General features: G+C 36.9%; 4 protein-coding genes, 2 non-coding genes and 3 pseudogenes across 9 annotated transcripts; 3 read left to right on the top strand and 6 right to left on the bottom strand.

Annotated features, from left to right (window-relative positions):
• Window positions 1-250: 250 nt before the first annotated feature.
• On the top strand, window positions 251-2627 carry F28A10.2 (annotated as a pseudogene). Its single transcript has 8 exons — window positions 251-344; window positions 392-510; window positions 558-742; window positions 787-880; window positions 927-1139; window positions 1767-2028; window positions 2072-2235; window positions 2279-2627. Coding segments are annotated over exons 1-8 (1480 nt in total).
• An 801-nt stretch (window positions 2628-3428) lies between these two features.
• Window positions 3429-4231, bottom strand: F28A10.10 (annotated as a pseudogene). Its single transcript has 4 exons — window positions 4120-4231; window positions 3804-4072; window positions 3567-3762; window positions 3429-3522 (listed from the first exon to the last, which is right to left on the bottom strand). Coding segments are annotated over exons 1-4 (671 nt in total).
• Window positions 4232-5966: 1735 nt separating this feature from the next.
• On the bottom strand, window positions 5967-7630 carry F28A10.9 (annotated as a pseudogene). The gene is made up of 8 exons: window positions 7623-7630; window positions 7422-7578; window positions 7248-7373; window positions 7076-7203; window positions 6904-7030; window positions 6620-6831; window positions 6445-6571; window positions 5967-6302 (listed from the first exon to the last, which is right to left on the bottom strand). Coding segments are annotated over exons 1-8 (1221 nt in total).
• Window positions 7631-10078: 2448 nt separating this feature from the next.
• Window positions 10079-10874, bottom strand: F28A10.8 (Vitelline membrane outer layer protein 1). Its single transcript, NM_061427.3, has 2 exons — window positions 10389-10874; window positions 10079-10335 (listed from the first exon to the last, which is right to left on the bottom strand). Exons 1-2 carry the CDS (start codon window positions 10828-10830, stop codon window positions 10169-10171), a joined length of 609 nt encoding a protein of 202 aa, NP_493828.1. The 5' UTR covers window positions 10831-10874; the 3' UTR covers window positions 10079-10168.
• Window positions 10875-11449: 575 nt separating this feature from the next.
• On the bottom strand, window positions 11450-11803 carry F28A10.11. The gene has a single exon (NR_134550.1). It is a non-coding gene; the product is annotated as an Unclassified non-coding RNA F28A10.11 (non-coding RNA).
• Window positions 11804-12790: 987 nt separating this feature from the next.
• On the top strand, window positions 12791-13503 carry clc-33 (CASP-like protein). The gene is made up of 3 exons (NM_061428.5): window positions 12791-13064; window positions 13105-13279; window positions 13333-13503. The coding sequence occupies exons 1-3, from the start codon at window positions 13009-13011 to the stop codon at window positions 13471-13473; spliced, it is 372 nt and encodes a 123-aa protein (NP_493829.2). The 5' UTR covers window positions 12791-13008; the 3' UTR covers window positions 13474-13503.
• Window positions 13504-15033: 1530 nt separating this feature from the next.
• On the bottom strand, window positions 15034-15389 carry F28A10.12. Its single transcript, NR_134551.1, has one exon. It is a non-coding gene; the product is annotated as an Unclassified non-coding RNA F28A10.12 (non-coding RNA).
• Window positions 15390-16630: 1241 nt separating this feature from the next.
• On the top strand, window positions 16631-17599 carry F28A10.4 (WSD domain-containing protein). The gene is made up of 3 exons (NM_061429.3): window positions 16631-16865; window positions 16952-17107; window positions 17156-17599. The coding sequence occupies exons 1-3, from the start codon at window positions 16634-16636 to the stop codon at window positions 17443-17445; spliced, it is 678 nt and encodes a 225-aa protein (NP_493830.1). The 5' UTR covers window positions 16631-16633; the 3' UTR covers window positions 17446-17599.
• On the bottom strand, window positions 17492-18078 carry F28A10.7 (uncharacterized protein). Its single transcript, NM_061430.2, has 2 exons — window positions 18001-18078; window positions 17492-17955 (listed from the first exon to the last, which is right to left on the bottom strand). Exons 1-2 carry the CDS (start codon window positions 18044-18046, stop codon window positions 17648-17650), a joined length of 354 nt encoding a protein of 117 aa, NP_493831.1. The 5' UTR covers window positions 18047-18078; the 3' UTR covers window positions 17492-17647.
• Window positions 18079-18891: the final 813 nt, after the last annotated feature.

An 18891-nucleotide genomic window follows, 5' to 3' on the forward strand; every position in this document is an offset into this window, starting at 1 on the left:
AAATCAAGTTGCAGCTAGCAAGAGAATATTACAAATTGTATAAAATTGCCTTTTTATAGTTGTACCATAACCGAATTTTGTATGAACTATTCTTGAGAAACTGTCTACTAACGCCAAAACGTATTCTTTGATAGTATCACGGATTATATATTTTTGCTCCTTATTTCAATATTGTTAAATATGTTGTGACCACGTATTTCGTGAACGTGGATATTCTACCCAAAAACTGGGAATTAAATTAGTACTCAAAATGTCTCCCTACCTGATTACCTTCCTTGCTTTTATTTCCTTCTTCACTCTTCTGAATTTATTTTTGTGGAGCAATGTACATTATCGACTTAATGGTAAGTTGAACCTTTAAAAAATAACTCTTTAAGAGAAAAGATTCCAGAACAATCGAAACTAGTCTCCTCTTTGGAGCCCAACGCCACTTTTCTGGATATTAAAAACAAAATCAACAACTTACAACAAGTACCAAACACTTCAATTGAGTTCCAGGCTCTTTTCGCTGTAAGTCCTCTAACATGTTCGAACTCTGCACGTGTAATTTGTTGCAGAAAATGAAAGCATATTCAACAGAACAAGTTGCTACTAGAAAACAAGTTTTACGACAAATCAGTCAAGCCAAAGAGTACTATTTGCTCTACGGAGCACTTGCTCCAGAGGTGTTCTGTCCTGAAAAAGTACGTGTTGGTACAGTTGGTGATGGAGGAAAATGGGTTTGCAATCCTGACAATTCTGTGTAAGTGGCTTGAAAGTTTCAAAAAAATTACCACTTCTTTTCAGATTGTTCTCTCTTGGACTCAATAATTATATTGGTTTTGAAGAATAATGGCAGACGCCGACTAAAAATCGGAACATGTTGTACGGATTTGACGTGGTATGTATAACAATGGATCACCTGTTAGAACAATTAATTCTTTAAGGATGAACAGAACAGTGTAACTCTAGAAGCATACTCCAAAATTCGTGGAACCGCAATAAAAGCTAAGATTTCTCTGGAAACTGATATCTCACAGAGTGCTTATACAATTTCCGACCTTGCCAAGCACTTCAATTTATCAAAAATTGAGATTCTAAAAATCGATATCGAAGGTGCAGAGCGGACTTGCTTGATACCATTCTTGAAGAACTACGAAGTTTGTCAAATCTACATTGAAATACATGGGGGTGACACGGAACATGCTCAACTTCTACCTCAAATTGCTCATTTGAAATTTCGTCTCTTTTCTTATGAAGTCAATGGACTCAGTGATTTGGAACCACACCAGTATCCGACAAAAACCACACCAGCCCTGGTGAAAAAACACCCGAGGTCGGGCAGTAGAACATAGTGGTTTTCTCGAGGGATGATGTGGTTTTCGTCATTACTGGCATGGTTTACGCCAGTGCTGATGTGTTTTCTCTCCATCCAGTCAGCACTGAAAAAAACGGTGCTGGTGTGGTTTTTATCAGCGCTGGCGTGGTTTTGGGTTTTCGAAGAAAAATGGAAAAGGGTATTCACCCATGTTCACCTTTTCCCTAGAACCCTTCCTTACCCTACCGAATACCTAGACAGTCTCATCTTCATGATCCCTGGGTACCCCGTTGCTCGGCCCATTTTCACCCGTCGCCGAACTCGAACCCTCGTCGTTCTCGCAGTGATCGAGGCCTCTATAGAGGCCTCGATCACTGCGCCCCCGCAAATGAAAATTGCTTCGGAGCACTTTATTTCTCACTATCGCTCGAAAACACCCGAGAACGTCAGTCACAACACTGTTTTGTAGATCGTTCATTATTCTCATGGATATGGCCATCATCAATATCACATGATCTTGTCGATGGAATTGCGCGTGCAGACGACTATTTCGTGAAATACTTTGAAAAACATCATCATGTTCTCGATAATTCTTTTGTATTCTTCCTCGCAGATCACGGAATTCGTATGGGTAGTCATATATCATCCGAACTTGGCGCATTTGAACGTGATAACCCGTATTTATCAATTTTGGTGCCTAAAAAGTATCAACTCTGTTAGATATTCTAAAGGTTTGGTTGCAAGATCTTTTTCTGAAAACGTTTCGGCTTTCAGTATCAACCACAATCCGAGTATCTGAGTCGCGAAGTATTGCAAATTCCGAACGAGAAAGGAAACTCGTTGATTCGCCAACAACCAAGTTTTCCAAGAACGTGCGGCACTCTTCCGATTCCGGTACAATATTGCATTTGCCAAGTGGATCAGTTTAATGTTGAAGAGTAAGTGAATTACCTCATTTTAAAACTCGATTCTTATTTTCAGTTTGGACTTGAGAAAATATCTCGGAAATAAGCTTCTTGACGAAAGCTTCAGCTTCACGAAAATTCACGAAAGCCTAGAAACCTCTAATTTCACCTCAGAGTGCGAGACATACAAGATGCTGAAGGCTACAAATCTAATTGAATATGGCTACTCTGGAGAGCGGAAGATGTATAGAATTTCAGTCAAGACAACTTACCCATTGTTAGCTCATTTTGAGACGATGATTGTGTTTAATGTTACAACTGACACCATTCAAGTGGGAAAAGTGGTGCGGCTTGACACTTATGGGAGCACTACGGATTGTGTCAAAACATTCTGTGTTACTGCAAGGACGCAAACACATATCTAAATAAGTTTCTGGCAATTTTCAAAATGATTTTATGAATTAGTTTTTAATAAAGATTGTTTTTAATTCCCTCATTTCCTTGATCAGATTGACCAGTGATCAGACACCACACATGGCGGTTTTTTCAAAATGCGTTCAACTTCCCACGGTTTGGTCGCACTGTTTCTGTGGGCTGTATGTATATATATATATATATAAGGTATATACCGTATTTCCTCTATTAGTTTTGCATGCAAGACTAATTTTCAATAGACCCGTAGGGGTGCAAGACTAATAGAGGCTGCAAGACTAATTTTCGAAGATCCAATAGCTTTGAAAAATTGACCATTTACTGTCAAAAATTTGACTTGAAACAGTCTAAATCGTGCAAAATACATAGTTTTCCATTGCTTTATCAGTTATTTTAACACTTTAAAATTTAATTTAGCTAAAAAATGACGAAATTGTTGAAGTTTTCACAAAATACTGCTGGTCTGGCAAGAATAGGGGTGCAAGACTAGTACCGTATTTCCTCTATTTGTCTTGCATGCAATACTAATAGTGGCTGCAAGACTAATTTTCGATTGACCCGTAGGGGTGCAAGACTATTAGAGGAAACACAATCAAAAGAAGATTCCACATGACATTAGAGGTGAGAAGGATTGAATAATAAAATGATCACATAAACCAGACATAGTTGGGGAAAAAATTAACCTGAGAGGAATAGAACACAAAGTAGGAACTTTCCTCAAGTTCGCAGAATAATGGAAAAGAGAGTTGACTATACAAGATTGAAAAAACTGCATCATTCATTTATACGTAATTTCAAAGAATGAGAAGATCAAGTTTGATAGAAGAGTCAATATATTCCAAATACACGGTTGACAACTTTTTCGAAGAAATTTTGGAACTTCCCAGGCTGAAAATATCTTTCAATCAATTAAAATATATAGTTTTTCCTACCGCAAAAACTCCAGCTTCCAGATTATAATTTCTTGCGAGCTCATCACGATCTCGAATGATTTTGCAAATCGAATCACTTGTGGACACTCCCTCGGTTCTCGTAGTCTCCAAAAATCTTCCAGCAGCTTTGTGCTCCGCATACATCTTTTCCATCAGTAGTTTGATATGGGATAGCGTCGTGGGCTATGAAGTCGATCTGGAAGAAAGTTTAGTGAAGTTGCCTGCTCAGAAGGGTACCTTCATCTCTTCCAAAAAGTCCACGCTGACTTCCCAAGGAGCATCTTTGAGCACCTCATCCACATATCTACATTGTCTCACAGATTCGTATCTTTCGTTTTCCGATTGCACAGTCGGACCTTTGAATTTCAAAGTGTTTTCGTCGGAGCACACGCCAACAATCAGATAAACCATCGGAAACATTTGCTTGATTTGCAAGAGCTGCTTGGCATGACCGTAGTGGAACATATCATAGATTCCATCAGCGTAGACACGGATCGGGCGACTTGCTGTGAAAGTATAGCTGTGAGAAATTAGAGGGAAACTATAAACTTACACAATCCATTTCTGGCATTTTCCATGGAGATTTTCTCGGAATAATCAATCAAGTTTCGTTTTGCAATAACAGTAGAATCATCAGTCAACGGAGCAGGCTGGAGGAACGGCATCACAAGAATCAGGAAGTGAACAATTTTAATCTACTTGTAGTCTAATTAATCGTGCTTCCACGTGAGTTTTACGTACTTTTTGTGGTTTGTTTATTTAGTTTGTTTATTGACTTTCAGCAAATGTCGTTCTTCATTCAAATCTAAGACTAGCCATTGTTTCTGGCAGTTGGGAGCAATTTGTTGGCATAGGATTATGTGTGAAAAGTCAGGGAAGGAATATTAAAACTTTTAATTTTTAGCTAGAAATGTAGGGGTGTTCTGCTTCTCGACTGTATTATATTAATTAATTGCTCATCAAATTTATGTGGATACGTGTTCTTTTAATTGGAGCTGATTTTATTCCTTGAAAAAAGTTATTTTTTGATACGCGAACAAATTTTCTACAGTTCTTTGAGTATACGCCTTAAAACATATTACATTTATTATTGGTTAGTCGTTGGTCTAAAATTTAATAAAGATTATTTTGTGGGGAGAATTTATATGGTTCGGATAATGAAAATTGGATAGAGTTAATTTTGGTTTCTGAGAACTTTGACATTACACCAGACAGAGCGCTCAGCAGTTGGGTACAGTGTCTGGTGAAGAGACCTGTAAGCGTCGGAGGTCCGTTTTAGTAGATTTGTCAGCTTAATTGAACTGCAGATAATACTGGCTTTTCAAATAATATTTTCCAGACCAAACCATTTAAAGATTCAAAAAGCCCATTTCAAACACAAAAAAACAAAAAAATATTGCATTTATTCGCAAACACAAAATTTTAGTTCATACTATTGTTTCCACTGGTACTCCTTGAAACATACGAATTGACGGTTGAAGAGCAAACTAACTGGCAAGTACGAACCATTGCTGACTAGTGCAGCCGGCTCGAAGTTGATCCAACATCGCCTACTATCAAAACATCAGGCCCATTGTGAAATCTTTTTTAGGAGCACTGTTTCTCACAAAGTTGATGGCGGGGCAGTATATCAGCAACAGACGGAGCATTGTTGAGCATAATCTGCATTTCGACCATGTCTGTCATGTGCAGTCGACAGAGACCTGTTGCCTTCTCGTAGTTGATACAGCATGTGTTATGCCTAAGCTTGGAGCTCAGGGTGCCGACACTTTTGTTGGAGCACTGATGACAGGCGGGCAGCAGCAGCAGATGGAGCACTGCCGGAGAGCATCTGGAGGCATTGCGTTGAGTAGAGGAGAATTGCTTCTCTCGAAGTAGACTGACTGATTTTTCAACTGATTTCTCCACTATTTATGCCATTTCCAACGTGTCACGGATTGTTTTAAAATTGGAACAGGTCAGACATAATCCTAAATATTCTTGTTTTTTTTTGAATAGTCACGTAATTGAGTCAATGGAAAATTGTTTTGTTGAGTGAGAACTCAGCAGTGTAGGCAGGTAGCAATTAAGTAGGAACGTGTACGTGTAGGCTAGAGGTAGGCATCGTAGGAAGGCAAATTGACATGAGTTGATTCATATAAGCGATTTCTCCTGTAATTTGTGATTGCCGGAATCCAACCGTTTTTGAAAAATTCAACCCATTTTATTGCAATTTCTCATGAATTCGAATATTTTTAAGGAAATCTAATGTCTAAATACTCAACAGGGGGTTTTGTTGATTGTGCAGACAAGTTGAATCAAATTGAGAGCAGTGTTATCATGAGAACTAGTTTTAAATGTTTTTTCCTGCTTCTGCATTAGACGCTTTGTGTTCAAAAAGATAAATATTCACAGGTTTATTTAAACATGTATTTTGGAAATAAAAGTATTTAAAACTCTTTGAACGGCACGAACACCAACAGTAGGTGATCTATAAACCGTGTTCATCTCTTCCTCTGTGAGTTTCCCATTTTTCTTTACATTTTTCTGCGAATAATTCCATCTGTATTCGGATGACAGGTGATCCTTGTTCCAGTTCTCTCCATACTCAGCCTCTTCACTAAGACGTTTTCAGCAAAAAACATACCAAAATTTTCTCAAGAGGAGTGCAGGAGAACCAGAAAATATGCCCATGAAGATCCGCCGCACTCCATGGATCGTAGATATGGTAGTTGTACTTGTATTTCCTACCATCAGCTGAAAATTAATAATATTTTGCACTGTCAATGTGCTGATGCACCGAAAGGATAAATGTAATAACGTCCTGCGATTGCAATCGTGATTCAAAAAATATGTTCATAATGACATGTAGTATCAAGCTCATTCAACAAAAACTTACTGCCAAGTCCTCCAACCCAATGATGTGTGAGGGTTCCAATCTCCATTCCATCATACATCAAAAATAAATCAATTGGGTACTCGGACCATTGTTTTGGACGCATAGTAATCTCCAGGGAGTCATCAATCTGAATGTATCAATTTACTTCCAAATATATACTGTTCTGAAGACTTACCAATCCAAGCATTCGCCAAGCTTCAAGACTAGACGGATTCCAGTAGCTCTGCAGCAATTTCACATAGTCTGGATTGTACTCGTTTGCGAAAATCGATATATCCATGTCGGTGGTGTGCGGAATGACAGAGCACTCACGGCACCAGCCGAGAAATGTTCCGCCGTTGAGAAATGGGTACATGTTGAACTCAATCAGCTCGTGGTAAGGGAAACCTGCAAAGGATTGTATAAGGTTTGTCTCATCTAAAGTTCCTGACATTTTACAGGTCCGATGCAATTACTTACATAAGTGATATTCCTTGAAACTTTCAAGTTCAAACAATCGACAAACTTCGAGCGCTTCCAAAACTCTGAGAACTGTTAAACATTTGTCGGAATTTCTATGCTACCAATCCAGTGAGTTTGTAACTTTCTAGAAAATGCGAAATATTCCGTACGGAACAATACTATAAACTACTTTGGGATCAATCTCCGAGGATTGGCTTCAAAATCCAAATAATCTTTGTCTGGGTCGTTCTTGTAGTAAATGGTGTCCAGTTTTAAATGTCGGATATTCATATGGAAGTGTCTCGAATTCACAGCAACCTGGAAAGAACAAGATAAAAAGTTGTTTGAGGCGTTCATTGTACCTTTATCTTATTCTTGGAACTCCATCTACAATCGTTATTCTCCAACAATTTTAGAAAATCGATATCAATAATCAAAAATGTTGCTGGTAGCTTTATCTGGTTCAAGATACGAATGCATGATCGATGCTGAAAAAAAGTATGTAATCATTTGGGAATTCTGAAAAATTGACTCACGTAAACTGGTATCCGAGCATAGTTTGGAACTAGTGTCACATTTTGCATGTTGAGATATCTCCCGTATTCAGGTTTTCTGGGTTTTTGTAAACAAAGGAATATAACTAGAATCAGCAAATGAAATAAGAGCAATAAGTGCATTTTGCGTCGAAAAATCCTAAAATATAATTTGTAATAAGCTGAAAAGCGTTAAAAACTCACATTTTCATACTTCAAGACTGGTGGGAAACAGTTAAAAAACTTGAAACCTGGTTCAACAAATCTGAAAGACACGAAAAAGAGGTACGCCCGTAGTACACATGACACATCTCATAGGGTCACGTATACGCTTATTAATAAGAATTTTTGCGACCCCTTTAGTTTTTTACGTCAAGTGCAACATTAAAAAATTGTTGTTTTTTTTTTGAAAATTATAAATATTTAAAAAAAAACGTTTCCGAGTTTTTTTCCAACCCATTCCGGATGATTTCCGGATCGGAAATTTTTGTGTGAAGTTTGATTTGAAAAGTACAACAGATTCTTAGCAACGGATATATTTTTCATCAAATAATTAATTCACTTGCGAATACAATTTTGCCAGACTCAACAATTACTTAAACCGACACAAAACGTTTCAGCTTTCATAATCAAACTTTTTATATAATTTAGATAACTTTTAAGACAATTTTAGACAATCGATTTCAACTTTTATATAATTGCATAGTCTTCTTCACCATTCATATGTTGTGTTACGGTTCTGAATAAAAAAGTTTTTCTTAGTTGTAATTACTTGATCGTAATAATAAATTACTTTCAAGTTAGCCAACATATTTTTTCTCAGATTATGATAACTCGCAAAATCGGCGCCACTTCTCAACCAACTGTTTCTCATTTCTAACTGTCATCTACAAAAGTGGCGAAAATTGGTTAAAGTTGGCCAAAGGCGGTCATATGTGGAAGCGTTTTTACTCTCTAAACAACTAAAAATTGTGTGTGAGAGTTGACAAAAAATTGCAAAAGTTGGCTGAGAAGTGGGTAAAGTTGGCAAGAAAGTAGAAAAAGTTGGTTGGAAAGTGGTTCATATCTCAAAAAAAACGCCAACATTATTTCATCGCATTTTTTCGAATTTCAAAAAATAATATTGTTTCGTTTTTTGTAATTTTCAAATTTCGATTGTCTCTGAATGTTCGATTGGTGCCTGATGACTAAACCTATAATCGCCGGTGGTCTAATTTTAGACCATTCGTCAGTACTAATTTCCAGGTAAAAATTTATTATCAGACACACATCGGTCTTCCGCCCAGATAAACCGCAGATTCAGACTCAAAAATAAACGCCGTACAGAAAACACTTTGTTCACTTCTACAAAAATGTCTAGATTAAAAATAATACGGAGGAACCCACCTGGACTCTGAAAAACCCTAACGACGAAGCTTTGTATTAGCTGCTGTTTCAAACTCCAAAAAACTTTTTAAACTTCAGATAATACTGATTTTTTTAAATGAAAATTTCCTGATTCACAACGGTCCGGAAATCGAAGCAACTTACAGAAAAGTCCAAGATGTCATTTCAAACACAAAACAATTATTCACAAAATTGCATTTATTCGCAATAACAAAATATAGTTCACACTATTTTTTCCACTGGTACTCCTTGAAGCATACGCATTGTTGGTTGAAGAGCAAGACGAGCTGGCAAGAACGAATCATTACTGATCAAGACTAGTGGTGCCGGCTCACTCCTCGCATTTGATCCAACATCGTCTACTATCAAAACATCAGGCCCATTATGAAATCTCTTGTAGGAGCACTGTTCTTCACGAAGTTGATAATGGGGGCAGTATATCAGCAACAGACGGAGCATTGTTGAGCATCATCTGCATTTCGACCATGTTTGTCATGTGCACTCGGCATAGACCTGTTGCCTTCTCTTAGTTAATACAGCATGCATTATGCCTAAGCTCAGAGCTCAGGGTGGGCGGGCAGCAACAGCAGACGGAGCTTTGTCGGAGAGCATCTGGAGGCATTGCGTTGAGTAGAGGAGAATTGCTTCTCTCGAAGTAGACTGACTGATTTTTAAATTGATTTCCCCACTATTTATGCCATTTCCAACGTGTCACGGATTGTTTTAAAATTGGAACAGGTCAGACATTATCATGAATATTCTTTGTTTTTTTTGAATAATCACGTAATTGACTTAATGGAGAATTGTTATGTTGAGTGAGAACTCAGCAGTGTAGGCAGGTAGAAATGAAGTAGGCACGACCGTCTTTGAAAAATTCAACTCGCTTTATTGCAATCTTGCTTGCATTCGTGTACTTTCAAGGACTTGGCAGGGGGGTTTTTGAAGTATTTTTAAAAAATATTCAACTGAATCAAACATGCTTGTAAACTGGGAAAATATTCACGAAACAGTTCTACAGCCACTTGTCAGTAGCTTTTTGAAATCCGTATGAAATTCAAACGAGGAGTTTGTGATTAGTATTTGTAGTCGGAATCGAGCTTAATGATTATTATTTTTGAACAGCTGGTGTCCCACGACTGCGTGGAGCAAGAAAGAGGACGTTACAAAGCAACATGGAAAAACCATTGAGAATAATAAGAAAATTAAATGTCGAGCGACTTCTGGTACATTGTAAATTCAAAATTGCTTTACAGCTACAATATAAATGCAGCTTATGATTACCATTTTTTATTCTAGTCGAAGGTGAATAGTATTGGCACAAAGCTTTCTTATTCAAAAATAGAAGTTCAAGTTCAAATAGGCAATCAGGTGACGTCTGTGAAATCACACCACTGCAAATCGACGTTGTTGAGACCAGTGTCATCGGCTAATCCTTGATTCGGTTCAATTTGGACTCTGATTCCACAGACAACTTGCCCAAGCGGACAGAATTGATCGTCGTTCCATTTTCCGTTTTCGCGTGGGATATCATCTAAAATTCGAAATTTAAAATGCAATTACTTCTATTTAAATTGAATTTGCTACCTTTAATCAATTTCAAATTGTTTCTTGATCCATCTGGTTTTCCACAATAAGCGGCAAAGTTGTTGGCACCAGTACCATCACCGGAACTTGAAGTATCTGATTGAAGAGCAAATCCAATCACGTAGTCTCCATCTGAGCAGTAATGAAAACTAATTTGCCAAACTCCAAATGGTCCATCAGCTCCTATTATATGAGTTATATTATCGAAATGTTGATTGTGATGCTTGCAGACAAATTGAATCGCATTGAGAGCAGTGTTATCATGAGAAATTGCTGCATCATACTTGATCCTCATTCCATGAACAAATGATACCGACGGACAACTTTCCACTTTACTCCAGAAACCCCAATTGCTGAGACTTGGGGATTTGATGACGGTGGGTGGAGAAAGAGCAGTGATCCATAACAGGAGAGAAGCCAAGATGACGACGGTGCAAAACATTGGATGTTTGGTAGGTAGATGTCTTTGAGATGTGAATGCAAACGGAAAAAATCGCAATGAATATACAATATACAATTTTCTATTGAGCCACTCGTATTAAAAATTGCCAATTTGAAAATGGAGCAGGAAAATTTCCAAATCATATAATATGAGTTGGAATTGAATAATTTTGATGTGGAAAGTGAGCTCTACTTAAGCTTGATGAATATTGAAGCCATGCAAAGCTTGATCTGAAAATATAGATTTAGACAACTCACACATTTGATATTGTTCATAGCAATTATTACTTCAGACACAATGTTCTTGGCAAATGATAAAGTATTCAATAGCTGAAAATATATCCATCGGAAACAGTCTGCTACATTTTAACAAAAACATTAATTGATTTGAAATTTGGATCAAATTAAGAACTTCCAAATCATTGAAGTTAATTTTTATGTGGTAACGTGAGTTCTTAATAATTTATTTGTTTTGATTTTTTCCAGTTTACGGGAACAGCTTTTCAAAGTCTCGTTTAAAAATATCACTCGGATTTTGTCAAGTCCAATGTGTCAGTTCAAGCACAAAAAAACAATTCACAAAATTGCATTTATTCGCAATCACAAAATTTTAGTTCACACTATTGTTTCCTCTAGTACTCCTTGAAGCATGCGCATTGTTGGTTGAAGAGCAAAACGAGCTGGCAAGTACGGATTATTACTGATCAATACTAGTGGTGCCGGCTCACTCCTCGCATTTAATCCAACATCGTCTACTATCAAAACATCAGGCCCATTGTGAAGTCTCTTTTAGGAGCACTGTTTTTCACGAAGTTGATGACGTGGCAGTATATAAGCAACAGACGGAGCATTGTTGAGCATCATCTGCATTTCGACCATGTCTGTTATGTGCACTCGGCATAGACCTGTTGCCTTCTCTTAGTTGATACAGCATGCGACGCATTGCGTTGAGTAGTGGAGAATTGCTTCTCTCGAAGTAGACTGACTGATTTCTCAACTGATTTTTCCACTATTTATAACAGTGCAACGTGTCACGTATTGTTTTAAAATTGGGACAGGTCAGACACTATCCTAAATATTTCTTGTTTTTTTTTTAATAATCACGTAATTGAGTGAGTGGAAAATGGTTTTGCCACAAAACTCGAAGATTATCTACTTCACGGTTGTTGAGTGAGAACTCAGCAGTGTAGGCAGGTTGAACGAAATTAGGAACGTGTACGTGTAGGCGAGAGGTGTGCACAGACCCGTAATGACCATTTGACATCAGGATGTATATAGGCAATATTAAGAGCAGCGGATGTTGTGCAAGAACCGCGAAGTTATTGTCTGAGCCAAGTTCTCCCGTTCGGTGTACACAAGAAGGTATGTATAAGTACTGTCAGCTTCCTACAACCCGTTTTTGATCAATTATTTTTCAAAACTTTTTATAAATGACCCATTTCTTGCAAATTCAAGTTCACTGGAAGAACATTACAATTTATTAACTTATTTTAAAGAAAAAAATAATCTGGTCGAATTTGGAAACCTGTTTGGATTATTGAGTCTTTTGAATTTTTAAGTTATGATAGTCCGACAACTTTATATTGTTTCCTTTTTTTAAATATTTTCCAGCGAATTTTCCGTATTCCGAAAAAAAGTTGTGTATTGAACAGCTGCATCAAGAACTTTCATTCATACATACCCATCCTGAAAACAAGTTTTACAGCTGAACAACAGGGTTACTACTTCCATCATTATTTCATACAACAAGACTCCTCCTGACTCTCAGATCCACAGTGCATAGCGCTTGGAAAACGGATCGTCCTTTAATTTTTTTTAATCACGTTTCCTTCTTTTTTTTTGAAAACTTTTATTTTTGTTCCAAATCCCACACGTTCTATTTTTCTTGTTGACCTTTTTTGTTGTGTAACGTGACAAAACTTTACACACAATGATTCGCATACAAAATTTATTACGAGACTTTTATCAAAAAGCTCTTCACTCATGAACGTGATTCCTCACTGCATTCCTCTTCTGGGAGGTCTGATTACCACTGCACTCGCTTGATGTTGTCAGAATTTTCTTGCCGTACTGGGTTTTTATTCTGAACTTAAAAAATGACATTGGTGGCACCTACTCCATTCTTGCTTTCGTTCGTTCAGATACAGAATGGGGAAAATCCAAGTATGGAACTTGGCTCATGTTCGCATCAATTGCTTTCTTTGTTGTCCTCAAGATTATTTTTGGTCTTGCTCAGTGAGTTTAATGAACGTTTCAATACTTAGTTAACCTTCAGATCTTTGACCACCAAGTCAGGCTTCTCGTTTTTGACTCGCATTCTTTTTTTCGTCATTGCTGGATTCTCTGCACTCACCTGCCTTTTCATGGTTACTGCCGTTACTTTGGTGGGATTAGATGTGAAAAAATTTAATGATGATAACGCAAAATTCAACAACATAAGTATTTTAAAGGTATTACAATCAGCACACTAATAATTCCGCTAATTTTTGTTTTATAATTTTAGTTGGGCTGGTCTGCTTGGATGTGTGTTGCGTCTGCTGTGTTGATGGCTGGAAGTGCTGCACTTGCGGTTCTCATTGGTCTTTTTGGACGCCCGGAACAAGAATTCAATGCGAAGACTTCGAAAACTTCTAAAACTACCTAGAATTGAAAATAAAGTGATTTGAGATTGGAATTTCGATTTTTATTATTCATTGCAAATTATTCGGTTTTAGCAATTTCACAACTTCTTGCATATATGTATTACAGTTCTCAGTGGTAACTCCTGGCTTAGAAAGATACAGTTGCAAAGGAACACAATTATAAATGAAACGTTCTGCATATTTCAGAATATGTGCTGCTACTATAATAAAAACGCGAAAATTTTGTAGCAAAAGCTAGTTTGTTTTTACTCGACTTCCTATTCCTATCGATTTTTGGGCCCACAGTGAGTTCGAAAAGAAAATTATCTCTACAAAATTTAATGTAAATTGTGTTATTTTTTAAGTCTAATTGTTCAGAATACAATAAACTTCACAAGAGAAACTATTTTTTTTTTAATTTCTAGAGTAAGACATGAAGTTTTGATGAAGCGCGATTGCATCAAAATTTGGCAAATTATTAAATTCAACTTTTTTAACATAAAGCAGTATGGATTTATTTCAGATTTTTTCTCCAATTTCAGGACAAGACAGAAACATCAAGCAGTGACGAAAAAACCGCTGTAACAAATGGTGAAAAACGTTGCTATGTTATAAACGGAATTATATTCAGAATCGATGAATCAGAAGAAAAAGCAAACCAGAAACTATAAGAACAAAATTTCCGAGGAAATTATCGGTCTTAATTTGACAAATTAGTTTATTCAAAACAATTGCAAAAAAGCAACAACAAACAAATATGATGAAATTGCTCGCCGAGTTCTGAAGTAGCATACGTCTTTTTGGTGGATTTTGGAGCAGCCGCCATCTACTAACAAATTGTAAGCCAAATTCAAAGCTGTCAACATCTTCCAAGAAAATATAAAAACAGCCGTCATATGTAGTTCAAAGTATCCAAGGCCTGTTTCAAAAGACCAAATATATATTTTTTTAGTCTTGATATTTGTCAAGTTCTCCAACAGCCTTCATGAGTGAAGTATTTTTTTGAAAACTTATGAACAAAACAATTCAAACACAAAATGTTCAAACCAAACAATTTATATCGATTTTAGAATGAAAATCAGAGTGCCCTAAGTTCTCCAAATATTCCGAATTGAGTCAATGAAATAGTAGCAATGTGTCGTAGACGCCCATTGAACCTCCGAGATGTATCACGAGTAGTTTTTTATAACTACTGGGGAAATCTAAGGAAATCTAACATGTGAAGGTTCGGCTGCCAAAGAGTTGCCGACAACGTGCGAGCTAAATTTGTTAGCAGAGGGACCATTTCAATTTCTGCGGAAATCTTTAAACTGGTGATTAGAGAGCAGCAGACAGTGTATTTGATGAGCAGATTAGACACCTTACATGCGGGCTCTGCAGAACTCTATAGCCTCACTAACTATAGGAAACAACTTGATGAAACATCACTGACCACCGTTCTCCTCTCTATTGGCCAGTTGTCTCACTGCGATCAAACTACGTCTCATTTGATCGTGTTCCTCCAAAATTAGGAGACAATCCCTGTTCTACACAACTTATAATGTTTAATAAAAGTGTTTAATATGTACAATATACAATAACATCTTTCAAAATCAATTTCATTTAACAATGCTCATTCTACAATAAAGTTACATGTTAATTGGCAGACATCCAATCAGTCGATGGAAATGCCCACATTGAAATAATCCAAAGCGAAACTGACAGTTTTACATTTGATGGTGAGTTGTTCGATCAAATATCTAGTGTGTGGCGGCACGGTAACTGTTTCGGATTTCGGAGCATTGTTTAAAACATCCTTGATGAGTGGCAAGTGGAATGAGCAAAAAGAGGGTAGCTGGACGGAGCACTGGTTGGTTGGTTGGTTGGTTGAAGGGCAGGGCACTTCCAATGGACGATGTTGAAGAAGAGGGGTGTTCCGCTTCTTGATTCAACAATGACTGATTAATATTAATTCGTTTCTACTATATATACCCACAATCCACGTGGATGCGTGTCCTTATAATTGGAACAGATTGTTATCAATGTTTTTTTTTGTTTTTCTTTGAGTTAATGCATTGTGATCATTGTGATTGTCTATTATTGTTTGATTATTCAAGGCGATTGTACAATTTTTTTCGCCGACTTGCTCTTCGCTGATAATTTCATCATCACCTTATAATTATAACCAGCCGTTCGCTTGATTTCCTTTTTCTTATCTAAAAACTTTACGTGGAACGTTCTTTTCCTCAGATTTCTGGACCTTTTTAAGCATCATAAAATTTTCGATATGTTCTTCAAATCATAAAATTCATAACATTCTTAAACTTACCGTAAAATGTGCTGTTTCAAAATTAATCTAATCGTTTTTCGAATTCTCCAAACAAAATTTTTCAAAATTTCCAAACATTTTACACCTTTCTATAGATTTGTTAACATTCATTACATTCAAAACTAGCAAATTTTAAATGTTTAAAGACAAAAAATGAAATCTTACACTATTTTGAGGATATCCAAACTTTTTCTATAATTTTTCAGAGGGTTCTAGAAGATTTTAAAAATTTATCGAATTTCCCAGGAAATTTTAGAATATTTTAGAGTGTCTTGAATTCTTGCAGAATGTTCCCGACTGTTCAGAGTGTCCCAAAAATGGTTCAATTTTCTAGAAGATTTCAAAAACTTTTCAAAAAGTTTTCTCGAATGTTCCAGAAGGGATTTCTAATGCATCACCAAAACTTATTTCCCAAAAATTTCCATCTTCCCGCCAAAATGTTTCCCATATTTACTAAGTAGACCTTCTGAATAGGCTCCTAAAAGTTGGAAGGACATGATCCCGTTATTCTTCTTTTTCCATGGTTTTGTTCAAGTCTCAATCAAAAATAAAGATGATACCGCTTTGAATAACATCAAAACCTTATTAAAATTGGAAAGACAAGTTTTCACAGTTTAGGCTTCTTTATCACGAAGATTCCGATATTTAAAATGCAATAAAGTGATGAAAATGTAGAATGATGGAGCCTCGTTTTAAATAAAATGACACTTGATAATAGTTCAATTCTAGGAATTCAACAAAATTTATAAAATAACTGTTTGATTTTTAAAAAAATTGAAAAGTATCCAACAAATTACGTGAAAACCCAAAAAAACGTTGGATTTGGGGAACAAAGAAGATGGTCCATCAGAAATTATTGTTCACTTCTACTCAATATGGCAATGAACTCCTCTTTCGAGGAATTGTCAAAGTGTGCGAAGAGTCTTGAAGCTGGAATACATGTGCATCGATCATTAAACCAACTTCTCAATCTGAAGATTACTATGGAGATATGCAACTGGTTTGGATTGAAGCAACTCTTGGAAAAGTATTTGGATTCTGAGGATTTTTCTCAAACTGCGATGGTTTTATTGCATAGAATTCGAGTTTTGGAGATGAAGCCGACCGGTAAGTGTTTTTTTTGTGGAAAGAAAACTGAGCCACACTTTTTTTTTCAAAAAGTTGCTGCAGAAGATTTAAAAATTCAATTTCAGACCCTCGAAAGCGCTTTGCATCGGAGTCTTATTCTTCTCAAAAAATATCGAAACGTTCACCGATTCCGTATAGAAAAGCAGTAACTCTTCAGACAGACTGGATAATAGAGCCCCCATCAGTTCCTGAAAAAGTTCCTGAATTGATTGACGTTTCTGGTTAGTCATCTCTTCCAGACGACAGTATAATTAATCTTTTCACTTCAGAACTTCAAAATCTGGAACAATTTGAGTACGAAAGACTGCGCCCAACACTTATAACTCTCACAGCAAAACGGTTGAAATCGTTCATGGATCGTAATCCGGAAATTGAAAAAATCGCCGATGGGCTGTTCAGGCGGCATTGCCAGGTTGATTGCCCGGAAGACATGAAGTACAAGACAAGCACAGAAACATGGAGAACTATACACGATGTGCATATTAACTGGAAAATGTATGAAGAGGCTTTGGCACGGGATGACGTTGAATGTGATATAAGTTGCATCGATCTTGAATGAACAACTGTTTGAACTGGGTGGTTTTTTCTTCCGAGCGGCTAAATTTTTTCAGAACACGTTTTTTTTTCAACAAACTTGAAGCATAATATATAGCTGACACTAAAAGGGTTAAAAAAAACCGACGAACACACAATAAAGGTTTTATTCATTAAAAAAACATTATCTTTTTCGATTTTCAAGTCGCATGCCTAAATTGCATAGATCAAGCAATTTTGGAGCGTTTTGTAGCCTCATGGGAAACAGTGTTCTCCTCGCAGATGTCTTCAAAATGCTCACGATCCGGATCGTCTTGTCCGACTCCGGTACGCCAACTCGTACAGCAACAAACGACACTTGCAGCGACGGATACAATTATACAAATAATGACGACAAAGAGCATGAGGATGAAAAAGCCGGTGTTTCCATACCATCGGCAGTATCTGTGCTTGACGCAGCATTCCAGATACATAGAGTTAGTCCTCATGCACGTGTCGTCTTCAACACAATCATCGTACTCCGAAGAAAGAACATCTGAAATAAAAACGATGCACGCATTATCAAGACTTTAAAACTTACATTGTTTACAGTTCTGAGCGCTCTCACTGCTGTCGTACCAAGCCATTATAAAAACGTAAAAATTTAATAAATCGGCAGAACTAGAACTGATCAAACTAGGAGATAATGGACAAAACAATTAGAAAGACACGTCTTTTATTTATTATTAGAAAACGTGAGAATATAATCTTTACAACTGCATATGTTCGATCATTACCAGTTGTATCTATCGGTTTTTGAGAACTTGCATCATGTCGCTGTTTGATAATTCAGATCTTGCCGAGAAATGTCGATCATGTAAGTTTTGAAGATGTACCGACACTAGGCGCTTTTGTGACAACAAAAAAGTAGCAGCCGACATTTTAAACCCATTTCTGAAGATAATAAATCTAGCAGCCGAGTCCCAGGGCTGCTCTGCTAAATCGCTTCCCTGCAGCGTCCGACCTCTCACGAGCTTTTTTCTAATGAATCTCTATTTCGGACACCGCTAGCAGCGACTACTGTCTTGATGACGCCTGCAAAAGTACCAACGCTCTCTGGAAAGAATGCTGTGAGCAGACCAACTACTGCGAGTGGTACATGACGGTTGAAGTTGCAATTGCCGTCATTTGCATTCTAGTTTTTCTGTTTTTCTGTGGAATTGTTGGATCCATTGTTTCCTGCGTTTGTACCGGAATTTGCTGCTGTGCAAGAGCTGCTGCTGGAGAAGACGGCGATCTGGAAGGTTTAGAGCTAGATTATGAAACTGAAAGTTTGACAAAAGATTCGGAACTCAAAATGTCTTAGAACTATAAATTTATTTTTTGAAACAATAAATCATTTGAACCCAATTATTAGAATTAGGTAAAAACGTAGTTTGGTAAAATTGTTGCCGACAGTTGACAGGATCGGCTTTGAAACAATTGAAGTTGA

Source organism: Caenorhabditis elegans, chromosome II, assembly GCF_000002985.6.
Source record: "Caenorhabditis elegans chromosome II".
Classification (NCBI taxonomy): Eukaryota; Metazoa; Nematoda; class Chromadorea; order Rhabditida; family Rhabditidae; genus Caenorhabditis; species Caenorhabditis elegans.

What these genes read in the sequence shown, in the direction of transcription:
- F28A10.8 (NM_061427.3), bottom strand. Translation starts at nt 10,830, where the DNA reads ATGTTTTGCACCGTCGTCATCTTGGCTTCTCTCCTGTTATGGATCACT. An exon ending in CAATTTGAAATTGATTAAAG is followed by an intron (nt 10,336 to 10,388) that starts GTAGCAAATTCA and finishes TTCGAATTTTAG; the next exon opens with ATGATATCCCACGCGAAAAC.
- clc-33 (NM_061428.5), top strand. Translation starts at nt 13,009, where the DNA reads ATGTTCGCATCAATTGCTTTCTTTGTTGTCCTCAAGATTATTTTTGGT. An exon ending in ATTATTTTTGGTCTTGCTCA is followed by an intron (nt 13,065 to 13,104) that starts GTGAGTTTAATG and finishes GTTAACCTTCAG; the next exon opens with ATCTTTGACCACCAAGTCAG. An exon ending in ACAACATAAGTATTTTAAAG is followed by an intron (nt 13,280 to 13,332) that starts GTATTACAATCA and finishes TTATAATTTTAG; the next exon opens with TTGGGCTGGTCTGCTTGGAT.
- F28A10.4 (NM_061429.3), top strand. Translation starts at nt 16,634, where the DNA reads ATGGCAATGAACTCCTCTTTCGAGGAATTGTCAAAGTGTGCGAAGAGT. An exon ending in TTTGGAGATGAAGCCGACCG is followed by an intron (nt 16,866 to 16,951) that starts GTAAGTGTTTTT and finishes ATTCAATTTCAG; the next exon opens with ACCCTCGAAAGCGCTTTGCA. An exon ending in TGAATTGATTGACGTTTCTG is followed by an intron (nt 17,108 to 17,155) that starts GTTAGTCATCTC and finishes TTTTCACTTCAG; the next exon opens with AACTTCAAAATCTGGAACAA.
- F28A10.7 (NM_061430.2), bottom strand. Translation starts at nt 18,046, where the DNA reads ATGGCTTGGTACGACAGCAGTGAGAGCGCTCAGAACTGTAAACAAT. An exon ending in CGCTCAGAACTGTAAACAAT is followed by an intron (nt 17,956 to 18,000) that starts GTAAGTTTTAAA and finishes TTTTTATTTCAG; the next exon opens with ATGTTCTTTCTTCGGAGTAC.